The sequence below is a fragment of the Anomaloglossus baeobatrachus genome, chromosome 8 (assembly GCF_048569485.1).
Source record: "Anomaloglossus baeobatrachus isolate aAnoBae1 chromosome 8, aAnoBae1.hap1, whole genome shotgun sequence".
Lineage (NCBI taxonomy): Eukaryota > Metazoa > Chordata > Amphibia > Anura > Aromobatidae > Anomaloglossus > Anomaloglossus baeobatrachus.
In genome coordinates this window covers 202727661-202754249 of record NC_134360.1, presented here as the reverse complement: position 1 = coordinate 202754249, position 26589 = coordinate 202727661, and the positions used below count along the sequence as shown (strand labels likewise).

The window sequence follows — 26589 nt, the reverse complement described above, 5'->3', positions numbered from 1 at the left end:
GTCAGACCCCCCCAGAGGGAAATCCTTCATCAGGACCCTCAGAGGTGGAATCAGCGTCCTCCTGATCAGACAGGGTCGACTGGAGTCTCCTCTTTTTTGGAGGAGAGGGTCCAGGAGCAGGGCCAGGAGCAGGGCCAGGAGCAGGAAGGGAGGCCAGTGAGGCCCTAATCTCCTGCTTCATCATGGACCGCAACTTGTCTATCAGGGACGGTTGTTCGGCCCTAATAATCTGGTCCGTACATTGCTGGCAAAGCTTTTTATCCCATACTGCAGGGAGCTTTTTTATACAGATAGGACATTTTTTAATTTTTTCCATTCTGTCAGGTCTATCAGGCTTATCGGACTTGTCAGCCTTTTCTGACTTCTCAGGCTTCTCTGACTTTTCATTTCTGTCAGTTTTCTTGGTGGCCTTGTCCTCCTAGAAAACACAGACCAGAGAGCCATAAATCATCTGACTGATACCTAAGTCCGAGGGACCATCTCCCTCCATACTTACAGTAGCAGGGGGCACACTGGGTTCTGCAGAGGCAGCTGCAGCGGAAGACATGACAGGGAGCACGGTTGCTTACCATGATCTGACATCTTCGCGGCAGCCCTTATGCAAAAGGCCCTGCCCCCCAGTGACGGTAATCGTTCCCCGCCTCCCGCATCCGGTCCTGGACAGGCCGTGTCACCGTCGGCGTGTCCTCCACGCTGCCTCCGCAAACCGGAAGCGCTCGACCGGAAGTCCGCAAGACCGGAAGTCCCGCCCCCGGGAGCACTTCCGGATCGCTCCGGCAGCGTGCATGCAGGAAGCGGCCGGCGGCTCAGGGAGGACGCCGGCCGGGGAGCTCAACAGCCTGCATCACCCCTAAGGAGGCTCCGGAAGGCTGGAGCAGCGGTCCCCCACAGCGTGAGGGAACAGCAAGGGAGGAGCGGTGAAGGCCCGACCGATGCTGTCCGGCTTAAGGTAACAGGGGAAGGAAAGAAAAAAAAAAAAAATTTATACTGTAGTTCGCCGGCCACCACAGCATAGGAGAAAAATAAAAACCTCTCCATGCCCCATGGGGACAGGAAAGACACTGGCTGTGGGAGGTGGGAGGGTCCTTTTAAACCTCTTGAACTTCCTGTCCCAATTAGGGCGTGGAGAGACAACCTCCTATGCTGTCGTGGAAGGGACTAGAGAAAGAAGCAAATTTCTCTAATAAGATATTTTACAAAGTGGCTTATTTTCATGTGTGGTATTGATTTATAAAATAAAAATAAAAATGACGTTAACACTTTAACATTCCCTTGTATTTTTTTAAATTGGTGTCAAGCAGCTGCTATAAAGCCTACAGTAACGCATTTATGGCACTAGCTCATTTCATAAAACTCCTCAGACTATTAGTAAACTCCTTAACATTTATAGCTTTCAGAAAACAGCTGTTAACAGAGAGATTTGAAGACACTCTGGTCGAATGTCAAGATCAAGATGTCTCCGGGAGCTGAGTAACCGGCTCCATACATAGCAGCTGGTCGGTGAAAATAAAAAAAACCTTCTAAAAATGCCGAAACTCATGAGTCATTTTCTCAGGTTTTCCAGACTAATTACTACTGTAAGTGATTGAACGTTGAGATCATCAGAGTCTATGTTGGACTTGGGCTTTTACTTGAAACAAGACTTGGTTGAGTGAAGTTCCTTGAAGATCACAGTCCAGCTGGGCTGAAGGTATATCTCTTGAACCAAACTAACTGTCCCATTGAAAATGATCAGCAATATTATTTATCTGAGTGTAGTATTTTAGAACTATAAGACAAGACTAATCAAGATTTTACAAACCAAGAGATTATTGTGTTGTTGGCTTGTATCACCGGGTCTTTAGACATTACCGATTTATGTCTGTTAATTGAGGTCAACTCATGTCCCATTTCCCACATTTATCATATGATTGATCTAAGCAATAAAAGAGATCAGGCGTAAGATCAGGGAACAGTCACCACCCAATAACCCAGTTTGTCCATTTTGAAGGCCACCACAATTGGCGATTTGTGGTGCAACTTGGTAAAGATCCATTTACACGGACCGATGAGGAACAAGTATTCGTAAGAGCATTCATTCCTAATCATTCCTGATCATCTGATGCATGAGCAAAACGCTTGTTTGGCGGCCAAGTTGGATTATTTATGCCGTCATAAAAATGGTTGTGGTCAACAGCCCGGTAATGTGCTGCAGACAATGACCATGCTGTACGGGCACTGATTGATCGTATTAACACTAGAAGTCCCAGAGAGGGGTCATTTAACATTTCTACCTTTGGGACCCAGAGACGGGTCGAATGACCTGAAGGATTTTAGCTAACATCCTATAATCACCGTCTTTTGTTCTGTAATTAAGGCCATTACTGTCGCACCATAGGAGGTTGTTGTTTTCCATTGAGTTTAGCCATTTAGTTTCTAGTTAGTTCTATTTATTGTATGTCATTTGACCCTCTTTCGGGACTTCAGGGGGGAGCTCGAAATTTCTGGGACTTCTAGTGTTAATGGCAGTTCTCTGCCCATGCAGCTTGTGTCAGCCCAAGTGAATGGGTCAAGAAAGGAGCAACAATCGTCTTGTATATAGTCAATCGGTGCTCGTTTTAGGGCTGAAAATCGGTCCATCTTCAGGAAATAGGATTATAGCAATTTGAAAAAGTATGAGAAAAGCATAAGCCGAAATGTAAAATCCTTTTCTTCTTCTTTATAAGAAAATGTTATGCTTCTCTACAGCTCTCCAAGTACAGATGTGAGAAGATGAGCACCAGGTACGTAAAATGTCCAGCAAAGGCAATGGATAATACACAAGTCCCAAGATTTTGTTATCTAGATATCATTGGTATAGCATTAAGGGTGGCAGAGGTTACAGCTGTAATTGGGCTCTATGACTGAGGGCCCCACGCTTTCAATTACATAAAAAAGACATGGAGGCATCCAGTTATCATCCAATGGTATTCTACAGAGGTTGGCCCATAGACGCTATTTACCACCTATCTGTAGGACAGCAACTGAATTTAGGTCTATGGTGGTCTGGCTGCCGAGACACCTGCATAGTTCTGGAATAGGGGGCGTAAAGTTCCCTGTGTGAATGGAGCTGTAGTGAGCATGTGCAAATGGAACAGTGGTTGGTTGCACATGCTCACTACCACTCTATTCACACAGGCCAACTTGTGACCCCCGTTTTAGTGATCAGAGGAGGTCTAGTAGTAGGACCCAAGCAATTTCAGGTTATATGTTGCAGGGCTGTGGAGTCGGTAAGCCAAACCTTCGACTCCGACTCCGACTCCGACTCCTCAAATTCTCTTGCACCGACTCCGACTCCGGCTCCGACTCCGACTCCTACATATATTGCTTATAGTTAGGTGAAAAATTTATTGTAGTACATGAATATGTGTATGTGAACATCAGACATTTAATAATTTTTATGATACAATAATCAAGATATTTGGATAGAACATAAAATATATTTATTGGAATACAACTTTAGAACACAAAAAACTGTAATAAATTGTAAATATGTAATACACTATGTAATATACAGTAGATTACATATATATCTTGTGTGTGTGTATATACACTGTATATATATATATATATATATATATATATATATATATATATTATATATATTACATATTTACAATTTATTAGTTTTTTTGTGTTCTAAAGTTGTATTCCAATAAATATTTTATGTTCTATCCAAATATCTTGATTATTGTATCATAAAAACAATTAAATGTCTGATGTTCACATTGTACTACAATAAATTTTTCACTTAAATATAAGCATTATACTAAATGTTGTTATTTAGTAAAATATTCAGCACATTCTGCATTGCACTCCTGTCCCCAATTTATTATATATTTTAGGAGTCGGAGTCGGTGCATTTTATACCGACTCCGACTCCACCAAAATGAGCTCCGACTCCGACTCCACGACTCCGACTCCACAGCCCTGATATGTTGTCTATAGAACAACCCCTTTAATACTCGACTCACTACTCAAAGGAAGACGTTATTGTATATATTGATCCTACACAGTCAATGTAGAATAATCTAGATAGGTTTTCTAACTTTAGTAAGGACATTTTGCTAGGACAAGTGTAAAGCCCCCATATACTTTAGATAACTGTCGGCCGAACAATTAATCAACATCACCCCCCCCCCCTCATTACAACAGGCCGAGCACATATGTGCTCTCTATGAGAGGGCCACTGCCAGACATCTCCGGTGTGTTCATATCACAAAGAACAATAGGACTGGCAGTCTGAAATCAGATATCTCTGATGCTTTAGCCCTAATATTATGTATAAGGGACAGTTGGGGGGGGGCACCCATACACATTACACCATTGTCCGAACCGGTCGAAATCAGCAAGTACGGCTTATATTAGTCTAAGGTGTATGTGGTCAATTCTTATGAGATGGTTCAGTAAGTATTTAGAAATTAGAGAGGTTGGCGACTACTTTATTTTTTCTTAATGTCCCATCTTTGGTACAGGCCAGCAATATCTGATTGGTGGGGCACAACACCCAGCCCCCCACCGATCAGCTTTATTGGCACCGGTCAAAAATTCTTGGGTGCAGCCGAAACACAACAGCTTCGTCATTTCTCGAGTGGCCATGACGGGCAACTGCAGATCCATTCCCTATTCAAAAGAATGGAGGTGGATCTGCGGTACCCGGCTGAGGCAACTACAGTTTTAACGGAACTGCTGTGTTCCGGCACCACCCGAGAACACACACACACACACACACACACACAATACCCCCTCACATCACTTCAATTCTGGGAAGAACAGAGCGCAAACTTATCATCCACAACACCGGAGTAGAAGAGTTTCCAAATGTCAGCATACAGAACAAGATGTCATTATCAGTTCAGCTGCAGAAGTTTTTCCAGCGGGCTTTGTACAAGGACAAGTATCTCTAACACTGGACAATGACCACAAACTGCATATACTGGACCCCGAATCCCCTCACAGAGAGTTACATCATCATCATCCAAAACAAAGGTCGCTAAACATATGCGAATATTGCTTCTCTGGAATTAAATGTTTAGCGCTCTGGAGAGGATGAATTTGATCATTTTAATAGTAGAAGTAGCAATTCTGTGTCAACTTTACTAAAAATTTACATAGTTTTATTAATTTGATCAATATCAACTCTCCTTTTTAGAGATGGAATAGGAGATTGATTTACAGATCCTCTCACAAACCCATCTCACCAGTTTCTCCTTGGCGAGATGACATCTGTTTGGTCATGGTCACTAAACGTCTTCTGCTGTATATTATCATGGTACTGCTATAAATTTAGGCTCCTCCGCTGTAGGTTACCATTGTTGTTGGACAGCTGATGTAACCAGATAAGTGGATAGTCATAATATTACATTCATAGAGATCTGGTTGGAAACTTTGCAGGGCCCGCACCATCCTTCTCTATTGTGGTGTAGACCACCTTGCCAGACATTTTCTGCTCAAATAAATGCCAGTGAGGAAGAACATCCAGTCATGTATCTTAATGAGATCTGCGCCCCAAGCCGTAAGCACTCGCATCTGTCTTTTCCAGAAATCTACTAATGAAATTCAGGGCTTGACGCAAAAGAAAATTTTAGGTGCAAAAAAAAAAAAAAAAAAAAAAAAAAAAAGAAGAGCACTCGCAGCCATCTGACCATTTAACTAATTGATGTAGTTTTTTTTGGTTAAGCTAGTCAAGGGGGTCCAATCTTCTTATAGTACTGAGCAATACTCAAAAATGACATAACCTGGTTTTTTTTTGTTTTTTTTTTGTGGGGGAGGAAGGGTCCAGCCCGTGATGGCTTCTACCTTCAGAGTTCCCCCATCCACTTGATGTCCTAGGTATTGAACCACCATCATGCCTATCCAACACTTTCCAGGCTTTGTCAGGCTGGCAGTCTGGATCCGCTTCAGCACCTGACACAAGTGGAACTAACCCCGCTAAGTCATCCGGGTCTGTTACTGCCAAACCCTTCTACTCCCTCAAGAAGTTGGTTAAAGGGAACCTTGTCAGCAGATTTGGGGCCTATAAGCTGCGGCCACCACCAGTGAGCTTTTATATACAGTATTCTAACATGCTGTATATAAGAGCCCAGCCCGCTGTGTAGAATGTAATCCCTTCATAACACTCACCTAAACGGTCGGTACGGTGCAGACTGGTCGAATGGGTGTCTCCATTCTCCGGGTCCGGAGCCTCCTCTTTCGGCCATCTTTGTCCTCCTTCTTCTGAATCCTAGGTGCATGACGCATCCTAAGTCATCCACACTAGCCGGCATTGAGGTTCCGTACATGCGCACTACAATACTTTGATCTGCTCTACACAGCGGCCTGGGCTCTTATATACATGTTAGCATGCTGTATATAAGGGCTCACTGGTGGTGGCCGCAGCTTATAGTCACCAAATCTGGTGACAGGTTCCCTTTAATAAACCTTCTTAAAGGGAACCAGTCATGAATCAGAGCCCGGTGACAAGATTGAAGCCAGGTACATGATTCAGAGAAAATATAGTTTGAAGACATGACCGGGGTCAGAAGGAATAGCTGAGGAGACTTTTCCCAGCGCCACTCCAATTGATTGAAAGGTATCTTCCTCTATACATACATGGGAGAGACCCCTCAATCAATTAGAGCAGTGCGGAGATAATTTGGATGGGCACGGCACTGGATTAGTCTTTGCCTATGGTCCCTGGCCTGGTCTACAAACTAAGTTTTGTATAAATTTTATATAATCTCATTACTGTACGCCGATTGTAATTAGTTCTACAAGTCTCTGTTGCCAACAGAGCTTACAATCTAATTTCCTCAATACAGTTTACTTTATATGAACCTAGTTCACTGACCGGTTCGCCTTGGAGATATTCTTTATAGTAGAGGCTTCTGCACATACGGCTAAACATTAGGAAGAACCACGGGGAAAAAAAAAAAGATGAATAGACCAGTGTTTTACAGAAAGAGCATTGAAATGCCAGCAGCAGGTCATGCTTTACAATTTCCCACCACAGAGGCGGCCTTCATATAGGAGCGGGTAGTAATGTCAGCACACTGATAAATGCGGAGGACCCCAGACCTAAACACAGATTTCACAGACGATTAATGTCAGATGTTGGAAAGTATTTACTTCTGTGTAATGCAGGGTGGGGAAAAACAATCGCTCCATGCCGAAGACTTTAATACAAGTGTTTTGGGTGATATCAGGGATTTTCTGATATCATCTCCATATAGCGGGTGTATACTGCTCAAATCAGGCGGTATCACAAGGACTGCCATTCATTTGCTACCTGTGCTGTAAACGTATGAGTGCATGATGCTTCCTCCACAGCAATATCATGGTGATCAGATAACAACCTATAAGTTAAGATGTGAACAAAAGACACAGTCCTGCAGCGGATATCTCCCTTCTCCCCGCTTACCATTACTGGCCGTCCCCGTCCTTCCCCCCCCTCCTATCTGGGGGGTTTGGATGCTCAGGCCTTAAACCTTGGCTTAACTTGATTGGGATCTTTTAGACAATAGGGGGTGTTGGTGATACTGTGGGACCTACTACTTTACCATCATGGTATCATGGTATATACATGCTTTGTATACTAAATCTGCAATATACAAGTGTGACTTTCTTATTTGGTATGTATGATATAGTTGCACACTATTTTCTCTATTGTCTGCAGCTCATTCGTATGGCTGTATGTTAGTATCATTTTTGTTTGGTTGCGCCATACTGTCATCTCATTTGCTATTATGCATTCTTAACCTTTTTTTCTCCATGTTGCATCATGTCACTTTGTATAATTGATCTGTGCATTTGTTCCTTATGCTTTGCAGTTGACTTTTGGGCATATTTTTCTGGCTATTGAGTATTGTAGGCGGTCCCACATGTTTTAAATGCTTTTGCGTGTTTGGTCCAGTTGATATTTGTGCAATAAAAAATATAATTGTATATACACACACCCATATATGTATGTGTAAATAAATATATGTATCGTATTTTTCGGACCATAAGACGCACTATTGTTCCCCCAATTGTTGGGGGAAAGTGGGGGGTGCGTCTTATGGTCTGAATGTGGCTGCGGGGAATGAGGGTGCTGCGGTGGAGCAAGTCATCGGGGGCACGAGCAGGCTGAAGCAGCGCCTGCCGTGACCACATGGGCCCGCTCATTTCATATGTGCGCCCATCATCCCGCCCGTCATCTCTCAGCGCTGAGGCCGGCACTGACAGGTGGGCGGGATGATGGGCAGGGGGGTTGAGCGGGGAGTGCGTGTATAATTGACAGCCGGCCCGCATGATCACCCATGGCAACTACAGCCTGGAGTGATCATGTGCGGCTGTATTCATTGCCCTCCGTGCATCATTATCAGTGCGGGGTGCAGTGAATCAGTACACTCACCCGTCACCGTGTGTGGAGCCGTCCCCCTGCAGCATCGCGATGTCTTTCTGTCTGTGCCGGTCGGCTGATCTGTGTAGAGAGCGGTGAGCACAGCGATGACGTCATCGCTGTGCGCACCAATAGTGTCCACACAGATCAGCTGACCGGCACAGACAGGAAGACATCGCGATGCTGCAGACAACCGTGACGGCTCCACACAGCGACGCTGCAGCTGAGACAGAGAGGAAGATGATCAATGCTGAATGGGAGTGAGGAAAGGTGAGTATAAACGTTTATTTTTTTTTCTGTGCCATAGGATACAGGCCATATACCATGATGGGGGTATATTATGAGCAAAATGGATGGGGGTATATTATGAGCAGGATGGATAGGGGTATATGAGCAGGATGGGGGTATATGAGCAGGATCATATACAAGGCAGCAGGATCCTTACCAGAATGGGGTACCTTAGTAGAGAATTTGGGGACATTACCCCCATAACCGTGTCAGCAGCAGATCCTCGCCCCATAACAGTGTGTCATGACCAGATTTTTTGGTTAAAATTTTATTTTCCTCCTCTAAAACCAGGGTGCGCCTTATGGTCCAGTGCGTCTTATAGCCTGAAAAACACGGTATTAAATATATATATTATATATATATATATATATATATATATATATATATATATATATATATATATATATATATATATATATATATATATATATATATATATATATATATATATATATATAAAAAATGTGTGTAGAATATATACATACACACATACATACATACATACACACACACACACACACAGTATATACATACATACATATTATACATACATACGCACACACACACACACAAACACACAGTGGTCCAAAAGTAGGTGGACAGTATGCGTGATAGGGTTATCAAACAATTTTTAAAGTGAAACTGACTCAGTTGCCCTTCGCGACCAATCAGATTCCAGCTTTCATTTTCCAATGTGAAGAATGAAAAGTGGAATCTGACTGGTTGCCAAGGGCAACTGAGTCAGTTTCACTTTACACCATGTTTGATAACCTTATTACACATACTGTCCACCTACTTTTGAACCACTAAAATATAAATATATATATATACAGTTAGGTCCAGAAATATTTGGACAGTGACACAATTTTCGCGAGTTGGGCTCTGCATGCCACCACATTGGATTTGAAATGAAACCTCTACAACAGAATTCAAGTGCAGATTGTAACGTTTAATTTGAAGGTTTGAACAAAAAATATCTGATAGAAATTGTAGGAATTGTCACATTTCTTTACAAACACTCCACATTTTAGGAGGTCAAAAGTAATTGGACAAATAAACCAAACCCAAAAAAAATATTTATATTTTCAATATTTTGTTGCGAATCCTTTGGAGGCAATCACTGCCTTAAGTCTGGAACCCATGGACATCACCAAACGCTGGGTTTACTCCTGCTTAATGCTTTGCCAGGCCTTTACAGCCGCAGCCTTCAGGTCTTGCTTGTTTGTGGGTCTTTCCGTCTTAAGTCTGGATTTGAGCAAGTGAAATGCATGCTCAATTGGGTTAAGATCTGGTGATTGACTTGGCCATTGCAGAATGTTCCACTTTTTTGCACTCATGAACTCCTGGGTAGCTTTGGCTGTATGCTTGGGGTCATTGTCCATCTGTACTATGAAGCGCCGTCCGATCAACTTTGCGGCATTTGGCTGAATCTGGGCTGAAAGTATATCCCGGTACACTTCAGAATTCATCCGGCTACTCTTGTCTGCTGTTATGTCATCAATAAACACAAGTGACCCAGTGCCATTGAAAGCCATGCATGCCCATGCCATCACGTTGCCTCCACCATGTTTTACAGAGGATGTGGTGTGCCTTGGATCATGTGCCGTTCCCTTTCTTCTCCAAACTTTTTTCTTCCCATCATTCTGGTACAGGTTGATCTTTGTCTCATCTGTCCATAGAATACTTTTCCAGAACTGAGCTGGCTTCATGAGGTGTTTTTCAGCAAATTTAACTCTGGCCTGTCTATTTTTGGAATTGATGAATGGTTTGCATCTAGATGTGAACCCTTTGTATTTACTTTCATGGAGTCTTCTCTTTACTGTTGACTTAGAGACAGATACACCTACTTCACTGAGAGTGTTCTGGACCTCAGTTGATGTTGTGAACGGGTTCTTCTTCACCAAAGAAAGTATGCGGCGATCATCCACCACTGTTGTCATCCGTGGACGCCCAGGCCTTTTTGAGTTCCCAAGCTCACCAGTCAATTCCTTTTTCTCAGAATGTACCCGACTGTTGATTTTGCTACTCCAAGCATGTCTGCTATCTCTCTGATGGATTTTTTTCTTTTTTTCAGCCTCAGGATGTTCTGCTTCACCTCAATTGAGAGTTCCTTAGACCGCATGTTGTCTGGTCACAGCAACAACTTCCAAATGCAAAACCACACACCTGTAATCAACCCCAGATCTTTTAACTACTTAATTGATTACAGGTTAACGAGGGAGACGCCTTCAGAGTGAATTGCAGCCCTTAGAGTCCCTTGTCCAATTACTTTTGGTCCCTTGAAAAAGAGGAGGCTATGCATTACAGAGCTATGATTCCTAAACCCTTTCTCCGATTTGGATGTGAAAACTCTCATATTGCAGCTGGGAGTGTGCACTTTCAGCCCATATTATATATATAATTGTATTTCTGAACATGTTTTTGTAAACAGCTAAAATAACAAAACTTGTGTCACTGTCCAAATATTTCTGGACCTAACTGTATGTATGTATGTATGTATGTATGTATGTATGTATGTATGTATGTATATATATTATATATATATATATATATATATATATATATATATATATATATATATATATATATATATATATATATATATATATATATATATATATAGTTTTTTTTTTATTTTTTTTTTATTTTATTTATTTATTTATATATTTATTTTTTTAATGGTGATCCCCGTTTTTGCCACTTTCTTTGTTTCTTTCTAGTTCCATTACCTTATAGTGTGATCCCTATTTGGGAATTGGTGCCCTCTGCCCTCATTCTTTATGGATACCCCCAATACACGCCATAGTACCCCCCCGTGGTCCTGATGGCTATTAAAAGGGTTAATAAAATCCATAACCTAAGAGGAAGCCAAATTTATCCAAATCTATTTTTATATTGTATTATACAGAACAGGATCCGCTGCATTTCAGGGCTCCAGCCGACATTGTATTATTCTGATTCTTTACAAAGGCTTAGAATAACAGGCAGGAAGAAAATACCGAAGGGTCACACTGCGCCGGCGGAGTATACAGGAACAGGCAATTATATAATGCAAACTAGCAAACAAAGCTGGAGAATAAAGGCAGGGAGGGAGCATAGAACATTGGACACCGAACAGAAAAGGTTAGGGTTACACGGTGAGGTTGCATTGTATCAGCACATCTAATGGAAGGCAACGGGACCGGTCACGGGTCACGGCTCAATCACAACCGCAATAGTCGAGAAAAACAACTTGATTTTTGGTTACAAATTCCCCACAGATTTGCACCTTTAGACTTCAATACAAATCTATATCAGCATATATAATCTATATCTTTCTTGAGCCCAGTGATTGACTGCAGCGGTCACATATACCTACATTACCACTGCAGCTGGTCAACAAATGTGTGTGGGGTGGGAAAGAGCAGCTGGCAACAATTGGCAAAAGTATGGCATAAAAAAAAAAGTGCACCACCCTCTGGATCTGTGGCCGGACTCCGTATGAGATCAGTTACATGAAATAAGGGGACTCTATGGATGGAAAAGTCAACACTCCTCCCCCCTCCATCATACAGCAAAATAGGAGCAAATGAAAGGACTTGCATTCTACGTATTTTTTTTTCTACTTAAAGGGAATCTGTCACCAGGTTTTTGCCTACTAATCTCAAAGCAGCATAATGTAGGGACAGAGATCCTGATTCCAGCGATGTGTCACTTACTGGGCTGCTTTGTGTAGTTTTGATAAAAATCACTGTTTAATCAGAAGTAGATTATCATTACAGGACTACTTGGCGTGCTGCAGGTAGTCCAGCATATTCAGGAGTTCTGTGTAACTGCTAGATCTGTAGCAGAGAAACCACTGATTTTATCAAAATGACAACAAACAGCTCAGTAAGTGACACATCGCTGGAATCAGGGTCTCTGTCTCTACATTATGCTGCTCCCAGATGGGGGAGCAAAAACCTGGTGACAGATTCCCTTTAAATGCATGCATTTCGGGATAGAATTCCTTATTGCAGACTAGTTCCATTAAAAATGTTTAACCGTTTGGCATTTATAGACTGTTTCCCGGCCCTAACTGTCCCTTATGCCAGACGTATTTCTGATGGTGAAGAGGTCTGGGCCGCCAATCTAGCCCTGCTCCTGGACAGCCGTGTTATAATACTTCCCCCACCTCAGGGGAGGACCAGGACAGAAGTGGTTAAACCCACACAAATTGACAAATGGTGAAATCAAAACTCTAAGTCATAGCAATCACTCACAGAGGTATTAGACAATATGTGATCAGGAGGAAATAAAGAGCGGGAACAGACTAAACAGAAGACAAGAGAATTCCCACAACACACCAAACAGCACTCAGTAGATCACCAGCAACTGGATCACACAGCACATGGAGCGGTATCACTTAAAGCTATAATTGGCACAGGAAGTCAGTTTCCACCATCTTAAAAAGGCAGGGAGAAGCTGTGATAGGTTTCTCATAACATGTGATCCTAGAGGAAACCAGCAGGCTGGGAGAGATTAACCACTGCCAGCCCGACCACTAATGAGCACACAGCTGGTCAATGCTCGAGCCTGCCTGTGCAACTCAGAAGCCCCAGAGAAACCACAGTGTGGAGTGTCAGAGTGTGTGGTGTGAATAGTGCCAGATACCGCCATGACACTTTTTTCAAGTTTTGAGCCAAATACTTTGTGACACATAGAAACTTGTACAGAAATAAATATATCACAAAGAAATCTGCAGTACATACCACATCAGGCTTCAATTGAAAAGTTAACGGAAGAGAGTAAACCAATGACTGCAGCGTGGTCAGGAAGGAAGAGCTCCAGGACTGTCGGACTTCTCTGCTTCTGGGGATGCGATGAATGGTATACTGGAAAAAAAAAAGATAAAGTATTCATAAAGTGGTGCAAGTACATGGTAATACGCTCCAAAAGTGCAAATACCAGTCTAGATGAAAAATAGAGCACAGTAAATGTTTGCACCCTAGAGCACAGGTGCAGCACAGGAGGAAACTTGGAAGGTTGACAGACTCCAAAGACGAACTAATAGGGACTTTAGATTGTGAACCCCAATGGGGACAGTGTTGTTGATGTATGTAAAGCGCTGTGGAATTAATGGCGCTATATAAATGAATAATTATTATATTATTATTGGAGGATAATAGGTATAAGCAGTGTACAGTGCAGGGATGAGACCATGGGAAGCGACGTCAGAGGGACAGAACCATGGAAGGATGAAACTAAAGAGTATGGAGACTGAATAGCCAAGGCAGCTCCGCACTGCACACACTAGAATGTGGCGCCACCTGGTGGCATGAAAAAGGAAGACATCACAACACATAAGCTACATGGAAATCTACACCTATAGAAAGAAGAAAATATTTAAGTATCGTGAACAGAGGGATTCCTGGAGGGATAGAGCTCCACTTACAATTATTTGTAACCGTGGGAGTCCTGTCTCTGTCCAACTACTTAGGATGCCTCAGTTGCTATTAACTGCAGCATCTAAGGGGTTAAAGGCCGGAGCCATCTCTGTATCGGGCTATTACAGCAGGACGGTCTATTACAGCAGGATATCATGTGGGATCAGAATGGGGTCAAGAACTAAGCAAGAGAGGATTATGCACCCAATCCTTTAATCAGGCAATTACAAGCTAAATGAAAAGCATGGCAGCTGGAGAAAATACATTCAGTTATTCACCATCAAAAAGTTTGGGCACCCCTATTAATGTTAACCTTTTTTCTTTATAACAATTTGGGTTTTTGCAACAGCTATTTCAGTTTCATATATCTAATAACTGATGGACTGAGTAATATTTCTGGATTGAAATGAGGTTTATTGTAGTAACAGAAAATGTGCAATCCGCATTTAAACAAAATGTGACCGGTGCAAAAGTATGGGCACCCTTATCAATTTCTTGATTTGAACACTCCTAACTACTTTTTACTGACTTACACTAAATTGGTATTTCTAACCTCATTGAGCTTTGAACGTCATAGGCAGGTGTATCCAATCATGAGAAAAGGTATTTAAGGTGGCCACTTGCAAGTTGTTCTCCTATTTGAATCTCCTATGAAGAGTGGCATCATGGGCTCCTCAAAACAACTCTCAAATGATCTGAAAACAAAGATTATTCAACATAGTTGTTCAGGGGAAGGTACAAAAAGTTGTCTCAGAGATTTAAACTGTCAGTTTCCACTGTGAGGAACATAGTAAGGAAATGGAAGAACACAGGTACAGTTCTTGTTAAGCCCAGAAGTGGCAGGCCAAGAAAAATATCAGAAAGGCAGAGAAGAAGAATGGTGAGAACAGTCAAGGACAATCCACATACCACCTCCAAAGACCTGCAGCATCATCTTGCTGCAGATGGTGTCAATGTGCATCGGTCAACAATACAGCGCACGTTGCATAAGGAGAAGCTGTATGGGAGAGTGATGCGAAAGAAGCCGTTTCTGCAAGCACGGCACAAACATAGTCGCCTGAGGTATGCAAAAGCACATTTGGACAAGCCAGTTACATTTTGGAAGAAGGTCCTGTGGACTGATGAAACAAAGATTGAGTTGTTTGGTCATACAAAAAGGCGTTATGCATGGAGTCAAAAAAACACGGCATTCCAAGAAAAGCACTTGCTACCCACAGTAAAATTTGGTGGAGGTTCCATCATGCTTTGGGGCTGTGTGGCCAATGCTGGCACCGGGAATCATGTTAAAGTTGAGGGTCGCAAGGATTCAACTCAGTATCAGCAGATTCTTGACAATAATGTGCAAGAATCAGTGACGAAGTTGAAGTTACGCAGGGGATGGATATTTCAGCAAGACAATGATCCAAAACACCGCTCCAGATCTACTCAGGCATTCATGCAGAGGAACAATTACAATGTTCTGGAATGGCCATCCCAGTCCCCAGACCTGAATATCATTGAAAATCTGTGGGATGATTTGAAGCGTGCTGTCCATGCTCGGCGGCCATCAAACTTAACTGAACTGGAATTGTTTTGTAAACAGGAATGGTCTAATATACCTTCATCCAGGATCCAGGAACTCATTAAAAGCTACAGGAAGCCACTAGAGGCTGTGATTTTTGCAAAAGGAGGATCTACAAAATATTAATGTCACTTTTATGTTGAGGTGCCCATACTTTTGCACCGGTCAAATTTTGTTTAAATGCGGATTGCACATTTTCTGTTAGTACAATAAACCTCATTTCAATCCAGAAATATTGCTCAGTCCATCAGTTACTAGATATATGAAACTGAAATAGCTGTTGCAAAAACCCAAATTGTTATAAAGAAAAAAGGTTAACATTAATAGGGGTGCCCAAACTTTTTCATATGACTGTATGTATTTTTTTTAATCAAAGAAAGAAGGATCTTTTACTGCTCCACAATTGTAACCCCCGAGGCAGAAGCCGTGAGAATGAATCACGCCGGAAGCCGCTCATTTACTTCTTCCATAAGTGTAAAAATATCAACCTTTTCTATACACTTGTCACCAGCTAATAGACATGTTCACACTGCACCTTTTTCCAATGGTTACAAACATTTACTTTTCAGGCAGAAGATGTTTCAAGAATTTAATTTTCACTGCGCCTTATAATCCTGAGCCTTTTTTTTTTAATGTTCTTTTTCAGTATTTTATTTTTGTTTGTTTGGAAATATTATTAATTAAAAAAAAAAAAAGGAGAGGCCTCTTTTTAATGCTATTTTTCCAGATTTTTTTTTATCAAGTCCGTTAATCAAATAAAAGAAATAAAGGCTTGAAAATGATTATTTATTTATTTATGGAAGCAAACACAATGAAAAAAAAAAATTCTCAAGATGATGCCCTGGCGTGTTTTTAGCCATACCATAGACTTCTATGGTATTGAACATTTTCCTAGTGGGACAACGCTGGAAGAGTCTACATGTTACTTCTTTACAACACTTGGCGTAGTTGCTCAAAAATAATACACAATGTGACCATTCTCTTAAGCGGGCTTTACATGCTGCGACATCGCTAATGCGAAGTCGTTGGTGTCACGGAATTTGTGACGCACATCCGGCCGCATTAGCGATGTTGCTGCGTGTGACACCTATGAGCGATTTTGCATCTCGTCGGAAAAACGTGGAAAATCGCTCATTGCTGACATGGGGGTCCATTCTCGAATATCGTTTAAACTGCAGGTACGAAGTAGTTCGTCGCTCCTGCGGCAGCACACATCGCTCTGTGTGACACCGCAGGAACGAGGAACCTCTCCTTACCTGCCTCCGGCCCCAATGCGGAAGGAAGGAGGTGGGCGGGATGTTACGGCCGCTCATCTTCGCCCCTCCGCTTCTATTAGGGCGGCCGCTCAGTGACGTCGCTGTGACGCCGCACGGACCGCCCCCTTAGAAAGGAGGCAGTTCGCTGGTCACAGCGACGTCACTAGGCAGGTGTGTAGTGTGACGGGTCCGGGCAATGTTGTGCGACACGGGCAGCGATTTGCCCGTGTCGCACAACCAATGAGGGCAGGAACGCACGCTAGCGATATCGTTACCGATATTAAAGGGAATCTGTCACCAGGTTTTTGCTCCCCCACCTGAGAGCAGCACACTGTAAAGACAGAGATCCTGATTCCAGCGATGTGTCACTTACTGAGCTGTTTGCTGTCATTTTGACTAAATCGATGTTTTCTCTGCTGCAAATCTAGCAGTTATACAGAGCTCATGGATATGCTGGACTACCTGGTAGCAGGCCAAGTAGTCCTCTAATAATAATCTCCTGCTGATTAATCAGTGATTTTATCAAAACTACACTAAGCAGCCCAGGAAGTGACACATCGCTGGAATCAGGATCTCTGCTCCTACGTTCTGCTGCTCTAAGATTAGGTGGCAAAAACCTGGTGGCAGATTCTATTTAATCAATTTTGCCATTACTTGTTGGTTGCGTGCATTCACCCTGATGTAATAATCTTTCCAGGTAGGTGCAAGGCTCAGTACGCGGTCCCCCCGAACTCTTGTTCTGCCAAAAATATAATATGTGATAGATAAAACAAGCTTTGCTTCATCTCAAACTATTTGGATCTGTATAAGATTGGCACCACTACATGTGCCTGGAAGTCACTTAGATGCCAACATCTGTTGGTTAAGCTTCGTTTCGGCTATTACTTTTCATGTACTTTTTTTTTTTTTTTTTTTTTTTTTAAATGTCTCCCATAACTTTAAACCATTGATAAAAGAAAATCCACTAGAGGAATCTTATGATAATCATTAAGAAATAAAAAAAATGGTCAATCAGCATTATAACAGCTTCTTCCAAACGTCCCAGAAGAAGCTGGGCGAAACGCACGTCGGGAGGAGGGCACAATGCCGAGTGTACTGTATGCAGATGTTTAGATGCCAACATCTGTTGGTCGAGCGACGTTTTGGCTATTAGTTTAAAAAAAAAAAAAATACAAAAAGAATACGTATAAAGTGTCTCTCATAACGTTAAACCATTGATAAAAGAAAATCCACTAAAAGAATCTTAAGATAATCATTAAGAAATAAAAAAAAATTGGTCAATCAGCATTATAACAGCTTCTTCCAAATGCCCCATGAGAAGCTGGGTGAAACACACGTCGGGAGGAGGGCACAGTGCTGAGTATACTGTATGCAGAGGTTTATTGATCTTGAAAAGGTATTTTCATTTCACTGGTGAGTCCAGTTTCCAGCTTCCACACGTCTTGAATAAAAATCTGACTTTTAATGAAAAAATTTAAAATCCATAGTTCATCACAATATACAATACACTATATAAGTGAAATAGCAGGTCCTTAGCTAATTGCACGGTCAACACCAGACGCATTTTGAGCGCTATGCTCTTAAACTTGGCGAGTACGTGTCTGGTGTTGACCAAGCAATTCGCTAAGGACCTGCTATTTCACTTTTATAGTGTATTGTTATGAACTATGGATTTTAAATTTTTTCATTAAAAGTCAAGTTTTTATTCAAGACGTGTGGAAGCTGGATTATTCATCTCCTTCACCAGTGAAATGAAAATATTTTTTCAAGATCAATAAACCTCTACATACAGTACACTCGGCATTGTGCCCTTCTCCCGAAGTGCGTTTCGCCCAGCTTCTTCTTCGAAAAGTTGGATTTCTGTTCAAGAAGTATGGAAGCTGGATCACTCATCTTCTTCACCTGTGTACAGCACTGAGCAGAAGCGAGATCCTGTCCTTCTGAAGGTTTCCGGGGTGAGCTGGACTTACTATTATTACTACTATATTTTCATTTCCCCAACCTATGTATCACCGAATTACATATAAGTACCCTGGATCTAATGTGGAGAAGGATCATTTGCATGGTGGGAACACATGCATACCATTTTAAGGACACATGCTTATGTCCCTGCTTTTAAGACCATTCCCATTTGTTCGCATATTATCGACCCTGTGGCTATATCTGTGTCCCTCATATGAGGCATCTTTTTAATGTTTTTAATGTGTTATTTTGTCATAATCAAATACTTCTTGCTTTGTATCCATTAGCTTACTTCATCTTTCCATGGAACTGATGTCACTTCCAGGCTTCTTTTGTGTTGTTTCAGCAGAGCTATTAGACTGACAGAAGTAACTCATTTGTGCTATTTTTCCACCAGAATTTATAATCTGTGCAGAAATCCACAGGTAACACATGCAGATTTTGCAAGGGATTCACTGAGGATAAATACATGGTGGAAAAATGCTCCAGTTTACAACCTGATCCAGGTTCCAGATTCTCTTGTGGGAGTGTCTCTCCCAGGAATACATGCTGGATGTCAGCTCTTTGTGTCTCTCTCAAGACTATAGAATTCAACAAGGTTTCAAAGAGTGTGGGGAAAAAGGCGCATAGGGTCTTACCAGATAAAAAAAACATAATGATAATCAAAGTGTACTCACCTATAGGGGTTGTGAAAAAGTCACAACACCTAAAATCGCATAATCACAGATGGTGATAGCTGCAGCCCCGCAGGAATATTAGACGAATTTTCAAAGGAAAAACGGGGGTCACCGCCGCGCTTATCACCAATGCAGGACAGAATTATTAATCCAAGTCTTTTATTACAGGCACATATACAGGTCACCTGTGTGATGTGACCTGTATATGTGCCTGCAATAAAAGGCTTGGATAAATAATTCCGGCCTGCATTGGTGATAAGCGCGGTGGTGACCCCCGTTTTTCCTTTGAAAATTCGGCTAAGACTATAGCATGCCAGATCAGAGTTTCTAAGAAGCTGTTATCTTCACTAGTTCTGATGTATCAGCACAGCTTCATTCCTGGACTGATTTCCCTTCCAACAGCCCCACCTTTGTGTTATCACATTTCTCCTGTAAATATACAGACATGATGCTGCCTGTATGTGTGATCTCTTCTTCACTCCCTCTGCATATTCTGCATTGGCTGCTCCCCTCCCCATCTACAATATGATGCCGTAAAACCTGTCTGATTTCCCCATCCACCTGCAATATCTGCCAGCCGTGCCCAAATGAATACAGCCTGCTCTGCGGTGTATAACCCCCTTGTTGTCATTGCTGACAATGCTAACACTGCGCTACACAGAGTAAGGTGATGAAGAGTAGATGAGCTATGCCCTGTGCTTACACAACCAGAAGCAGCAGGACAGCCAGCTATGTGAAGGAGTTGTGTTATGCAAAACGTTGCTTCATTTTGCAATAGGGAAGAAAATAGTAACAAATAGAGAAAATATGGCAATAGCATTAATTGTATATTAGTCCCTAGATTTCATAATACTAACTACATTCATCACTAAATAGATCTCATTGACCTGATGAGACTTGTGTATTTACTTTGAAAAAGTTATAATATCTTCATAATCCTGATATTAAAACGCTACAGAACGAAACAGCTCATTGGTCCCAGTGTATTGAGTTCCTAACTTACACAAAATATTATACAGGCATTCTGATAGACCGTCAAAGCAAATTCATCAATTAAGAAATAACGTCTGGAACACCATGCTAAGTCTGAACTGTGTGCAAAAACCCTAAAAAGACTTCACTATATAAAGAGAAGGTATACACACCAGTGACAGTGCAAGGTGAATAAATGTAAAGCAGAAACTGCTGTGTGAATACTGTATGAATATATAAAAAATACAATAGCTATATGTGAGAATGAAAATATGACAATGGAATCTGCATTACTGCCATGAACTAGAGAATAAAGAGAAATTTAGCTATTGAATTGATCAATACAACAAAGCCCCAACACCTCGTCACAGTATTCTCTTACATTGCCAGTCCACATTATACATAGATAGCCTGGGTCTCAGCTTCCCACACACGGTAGGTTTTTAACTGCAAGAGAGGACACACATTAGCTAGGGACCCCAAAGTAAGAGAATACCCAATGTAAGAGAAGAGCCCCAACACCTCGTCACGGTATTCTCTTACATTGGGGTCCCTAGCTTGTGTGTGTTCTCTCATGCAGTTAAAAAACTTACCGTGTATGGGAAGCTGAGACCCAGGCTATATATGTATAATGTGGACAGGTAATGTAAGAGAATACCGTGACGAGGTGTTGGGGCTCTGTTGTATTGATCAATTCAATAGTTAAGTTTCTCTTTATTCTTAAGTTCATGGCAGTAATGCAGATTCCATTGTCATATTTTCATTCTCACATACAGCTATTGTATTTTTCATGCCAGTATTCACACAGCAGTTTCTGCTTTAGGCTGGGGCCACACGGGGCACTACTGCGATGCTCGCATGAGACTCGGCTCGCGCTGGCAACACAGCAGGAGCAGAGTGTCATGCGAATGTGCCTGCATCTGAGGTCCGACCCTGCGAGCGGAGCTCAGCTGCCGGGGGGCGGGCCGGCGATGCGGAGGGGCGGGCCGGCACAGAGGAGGGGAGGGAGGGATTTCTCTCCCTCTCTCCTCCGTAGCCGGCTATCGCCATTCTCGCACTGTGCTCATGGTACACCGGTGTACCGCGAGTGCAGTGCGATTTTTCTCTCGCCCCATAGACTCGAATGGGTGCGAGAGAAAAGAGTCTCGGCTTACAATCGCAGAATGCTGCGATTGTTTTCTCGGTTCGATTAGGGCTGAGAAAATAATTGCTCATGTGTGCTGACACACAGGCTAGAATTGGTCCGAGGGGAATGCGATGTTTTATCACACTCCACTCGCACCAATTTTCTCGCCGTGTGGCTTAGGCCTTACATTTATTCCCCTTGCACGGTCACTGCTATGCAGCCCTTCTCTTTATATAGTAAAGCAAATTCATCAGCCTCATCAGGTCTTGGCAATCTATTTTTGCAGTTTGAAGATCCATGTTAATGCAGTTATTTGCAAGGATACTGTCAGTAAAACAATACATTGTCCAGCCACTGAGCAATGTCACCCGCAGGAATCATCATGGACACGATAGATACCTTTGGATCTGTAGATGTCTTTTCCTTTGAAGTTTCGAATGAATGAATCTTCTCTTCGCTCATTTTATCGGTCTCAGCCAGGACGTAGTGTGTTGGATAGTACGACGTGGACAGGCAGCTGAGCAGCCTCAGGATCTCAGTGGTATGGCCACCTAAAAGCAGATACAACAGGAGTATATATTACTGAGGAGCCGGCAGGAACCATCAATCTACAAGATCAAGGAAAGACGTAACGCAATACGGTCATCAACAGAAGAAGACAATATGGCCAAGAACACATGGTCTGGAGATTTTACCTATGGATAGGGTTAACAAATATCTTCAATAAAAAAGCAACATGTCAATTATATCATTATATTAAAGGGTTAAAATTATAAAGTGCTTGCAATTTCCAGGTTTCTGCTTTTGTGTAGCATTTTTAATTCTACTGTTTATAGGTTTGCAGTTTAGCAGTGGTGGCCAGTCGACTCAATGAGTAGAGCAGTGCTTACAAGCTTGCTTCTATAGAGCTTGTATGCGTTTCCTTGAAGCGGGAAGGATCCGCCCTACTTCAATGCTCTTGTGAAGCTACAGAGGAAAAGCCATCTCTGCTCGCAGCATCGGGGAGTGGACCGCGCAGCAGCCATGGTGCTGGGCCACACTGTCAATCAGGAGCGCAGCGCTCCTTGGGAATCAGGAAGTCAGGATATGGTGGAGCAGTGCGCTCCTGAAGATACATAATAAGACAAATCTTTTAAAGGGGCAGTTCATACTAGAATGACAAGTCTGCAGTCACTCTACATGCCTGCCTCCCGACCTGAACCCGACTAGATGGATGCGAGCTCCCTCAATACACTTGAATTAAGCCAGTCTGTGCCTATCTAGTCAGATTCTGCACATCACCTTCTCGCGGCCACATGACATTCGTTCCTAGCTCTGACATAGGAAAATCCTCAGTGTGTGCGATGTGAGGATTCACAAGTCTGCAGTCACACAGAGTGACACATAATGACTGCAGACTTGTCATGGGGGAAAGAGGGGAGGGTGGATAGGAGCGAGGGACCGAATGTTATACTCCTTTGGGGGAGTGAGGGGGAGCGAGGGGCCAGATGTTATACACCGGGGGAAGCGAGGGGAAATGGGACTGAATGATGAACGATGATCCCGGGGCTCAGGTGCTGATATACAGCGCCATCACCTGGGCAGGACTTGTCCAGCCACAGACAACACTTAATTCTATTTAGGGATGAAGATGTCTGAGGAAATACCACAGCGTCTGCGGTGAACAGCAGGGGGCTGAGTGAGACCCCCATACAGGACGGCCATGTACCCTACTATGACAGACAGGCTGTTATCATGAGCAGGGATTCTGGAGCAGCTGTGGAGTGTGATAGTGGAGGCCTCTCACAGACGGTCCTCAGAGCTGGGACACACATGGCTCGGAGAGGGGCCTAATAAACGGGCACATGGCAAGCTCCTTGTACTGCTGTGCTGTCCCTTGCAGTGCTGTCAGACCGTCTATAGGGCTGTGCTGTCCCTTGCAGTGCTGTCAGACCGTCTATAGGGCTGTGCTGTCCCTTGCAGTGCTGTCAGACCGTCTATAGGGCTGTGCTGTCCCTTGCAGTGCTGTCAGACCGTCTATAGGGCTGTGCTGTCCCTTGCAGTGCTGTCAGACCGTCTATAGGGCTGTGCTGTCCCTTGCAGTGCTGTCAGAGCGTCTATAGGGCTGTGCTGTCCCTTGCAGTGCTGTCAGAGCGTCTATAGGGCTGTGCTGTCCCTTGCAGTGCTGTCAGAGCGTCTATAGGGCTGTGCTGTCCCTTGCAGTGCTGTCAGACCGTCTATAGGGCTGTGCTGTCCCTTGCAGTGCTGTCAGACCGTCTATAGGGCTGTGCTGTCCCTTGCAGTGCTGTCAGAGCGTCTATAGGGCTGTGCTGTCCCTTGCAGTGCTGTCAGAGCGTCTATAGGGCTGTGCTGTCCCTTGCAGTGCTGTCAGACCGTCTATAGGGCTGTGCTGTCCCTTGCAGTGCTGTCAGACCGTCTATAGGGCTGTGCTGTCCCTTGCAGTGCTGTCAGACCGTCTATAAGGCTGTGCTGTCCCTTGCAGTGCTGTCAGACCGTCTATAGGGCTGTGCTGTCCCTTGCAGTGCTGTCAGACCGTCTATAGGGCTGTGCTGTCCCTTGCAGTGCTGTCAGACCGTCTATAGGGCTGTGCTGTCCCTTGCAGTGCTGTCAGACCGTCTATAGGGCTGTGCTGTCCCTTGCAGTGCTGTCAGAGCGTCTATAGGGCTGTGCTGTCCCTTGCAGTGCTGTCAGACCGGCTATAGGGCTGTGCTGTCCCTTGCAGTGCTGTCAGACCGTCTATAGGGCTGTGCTGTCCCTTGCAGTGCTGTCAGACCGTCTATAGGGCTGTGCTGTCCCTTGCAGTGCTGTCAGGCCGTCTATAGGGCTGTGCTGTCCCTTGCAGTGCTGTCAGACCGTCTATAGGGCTGTGCTGTCCCTTGCAGTGCTGTCAGAGCGTCTATAGGGCTGTGCTGTCCCTTGCAGTGCTGTCAGACCGGCTATAGGGCTGTGCTGTCCCTTGCAGTGCTGTCAGACCGTCTATAGGGCTGTGCTGTCCCTTGCAGTGCTGTCAGACCGTCTATAGGGCTGTGCTGTCCCTTGCAGTGCTGTCAGACCGGCTATAGGGCTGTGCTGTCCCTTGCAGTGCTGTCAGACCGTCTATAGGGCTGTGCTGTCCCTTGCAGTGCTGTCAGACCGTCTATAGGGCTGTGCTGTCCCTTGCAGTGCTGTCAGACCGTCTATAGGGCTGTGCTGTCCCTTGCAGTGCTGTCAGGCCGTCTATAGGGCTGTGCTGTCCCTTGCAGTGCTGTCAGGCCGTCTATAGGGCTGTGCTGTCCCTTGCAGTGCTGTCAGGCCGTCTATAGGGCTGCGCTGTCCCTTGCAGTGCTGTCAGGCCGTCTATAGGGCTGTGCTGTCCTTGCAGTGCTGTCAGACCGTCTATAGGGCTGCGCTGTCCCTTGCAGTGCTGTCAGGCCGTCTATAGGGCTGTGCTGTCCTTGCAGTGCTGTCAGACCCCTGCCTCTTGCCCTCACTCCCCTCCACCCCTCACTCACCGGAGCCCGCCACCACCAGCAGGCTGACATGGCCTTTCTTGCCGGGTTTGTGGTCTCCGGGATCCCGCAGCACCAGCGTTATCCTGAGCGCCAGGACAGTGAGCAGAAAGCCGATCCCCACCGACCACAGCCACTCCATCAGCCCGGCGACCAGCAAGCCACCCTGGAACGCAAAACACTTCCGCATTGGTGACGTCAGAGATTAGCGTCCCACCATGGAGACGTTTAGCTGTACTGATTGGTTAGCGTCATGCGCAGGTCCCGCCCCATCTTAAAGGCATACAAGCTGATAGTTTATAGTCGTGTATGTGCGCAGCCTGGTGCCTGTGTATAGCAGCCCTGCGGTGGTTGCAAATGTGGCCTCTACGTATGTCTCTATACTGCGGTGTGTACGGGTCCTGTGTAGCCTGATCATTGGAGGCGCTTCCCCAGTGGTGTGCATAGAAATCATGGAGCCACATTGCAAAAGTCCCCCCCCCCAAAAAAAAAAAAGAAAGAAATGATTATATTCAGCTGGGTCACTTAGCAACATATGTCACAACTTTTCAGGCTATACAAAGTAACTTTCCTCCTAATGAAGCCCCGAGATTCCCCTTTAATTGCGCCCATAAAGTATGATGCCCACAAAAATTCCCCCAAACATTGTATGATCCCCCACAGTGAATTCCTCCACAGTATCCTCTGCACATATAGTATGCTGACCCTACTGTACCCACCAAAAGTACCCCAGCAAAGAATGGTCCCCAACTGTGACCTCCACACATCCCTCCATGCAGTATAATGGGCCTACTTACAGTACAATGGCCCCACATCTCTTCACACTGTATAATGCCCCCCACTAGTCTTCCAAACAGTATAATGGTACCCAACACAGCCCTCCACACAGTATGATGGACTCCACACAGCCCTCCACACAGTATGATGGACTCCACACAGCCCTCCACACAGTATGATGGACCCCACACATCCCTCCACACAGTATGATGGACCCCACACAGCCCTCCACACAGTATGATGGACTCCACACAGCCCTCCACACAGTATGATGGACCCCACACATCCCTCCACACAGTATGATGGACCCCACACAGCCCTCCACACAGTATGATGGACTCCACACAGCCCTCCACACAGTATGATGGACCCCACACATCCCTCCACACAGTATGAAGGACCCCACACAGCCCTCCACACAGTATGATAGACGCCACACAGCCCTCCACACAGTATGATGGACCCCACACAGCCCTCCACACAGTATGATGGACCCCACACAGCCCTCCAGACAGTATGATGAACCCCACACAGCCCTCCACACAGTATGAAGGACCCCACACAGCCCTCCACACAGTATGATAGACGCCACACAGCCCTCCACACAGTATGATGGACCCCACACAGCCCTCCACACAGTATGATGGACCCCACACAGCCCTCCAGACAGTATGATGGACCCCACACAGCCCTCCACACA

The 26589-nt window shown here is 44.1% G+C and overlaps 1 protein-coding gene across 1 annotated transcript in view; it reads right to left on the bottom strand.

The window, feature by feature from the left end:
- ALG14 (ALG14 UDP-N-acetylglucosaminyltransferase subunit) overlaps positions 1 to 25289 on the bottom strand; it is a 63546-nt gene extending 38257 nt beyond the window's left edge. The window contains exons 1-3 of the mRNA XM_075321050.1: positions 25116 to 25289; positions 22024 to 22175; positions 13396 to 13518 (exon numbers count right to left, since the gene is read on the bottom strand). Coding sequence (XP_075177165.1) covers positions 13396 to 13518; positions 22024 to 22175; positions 25116 to 25254 — 414 coding nt within the window. The 5' untranslated portion in view covers positions 25255 to 25289. The remainder of the gene's footprint in view (positions 1 to 13395; positions 13519 to 22023; positions 22176 to 25115) is intronic.
- Between the last annotated feature and the right edge of the window lie 1300 nt (positions 25290 to 26589).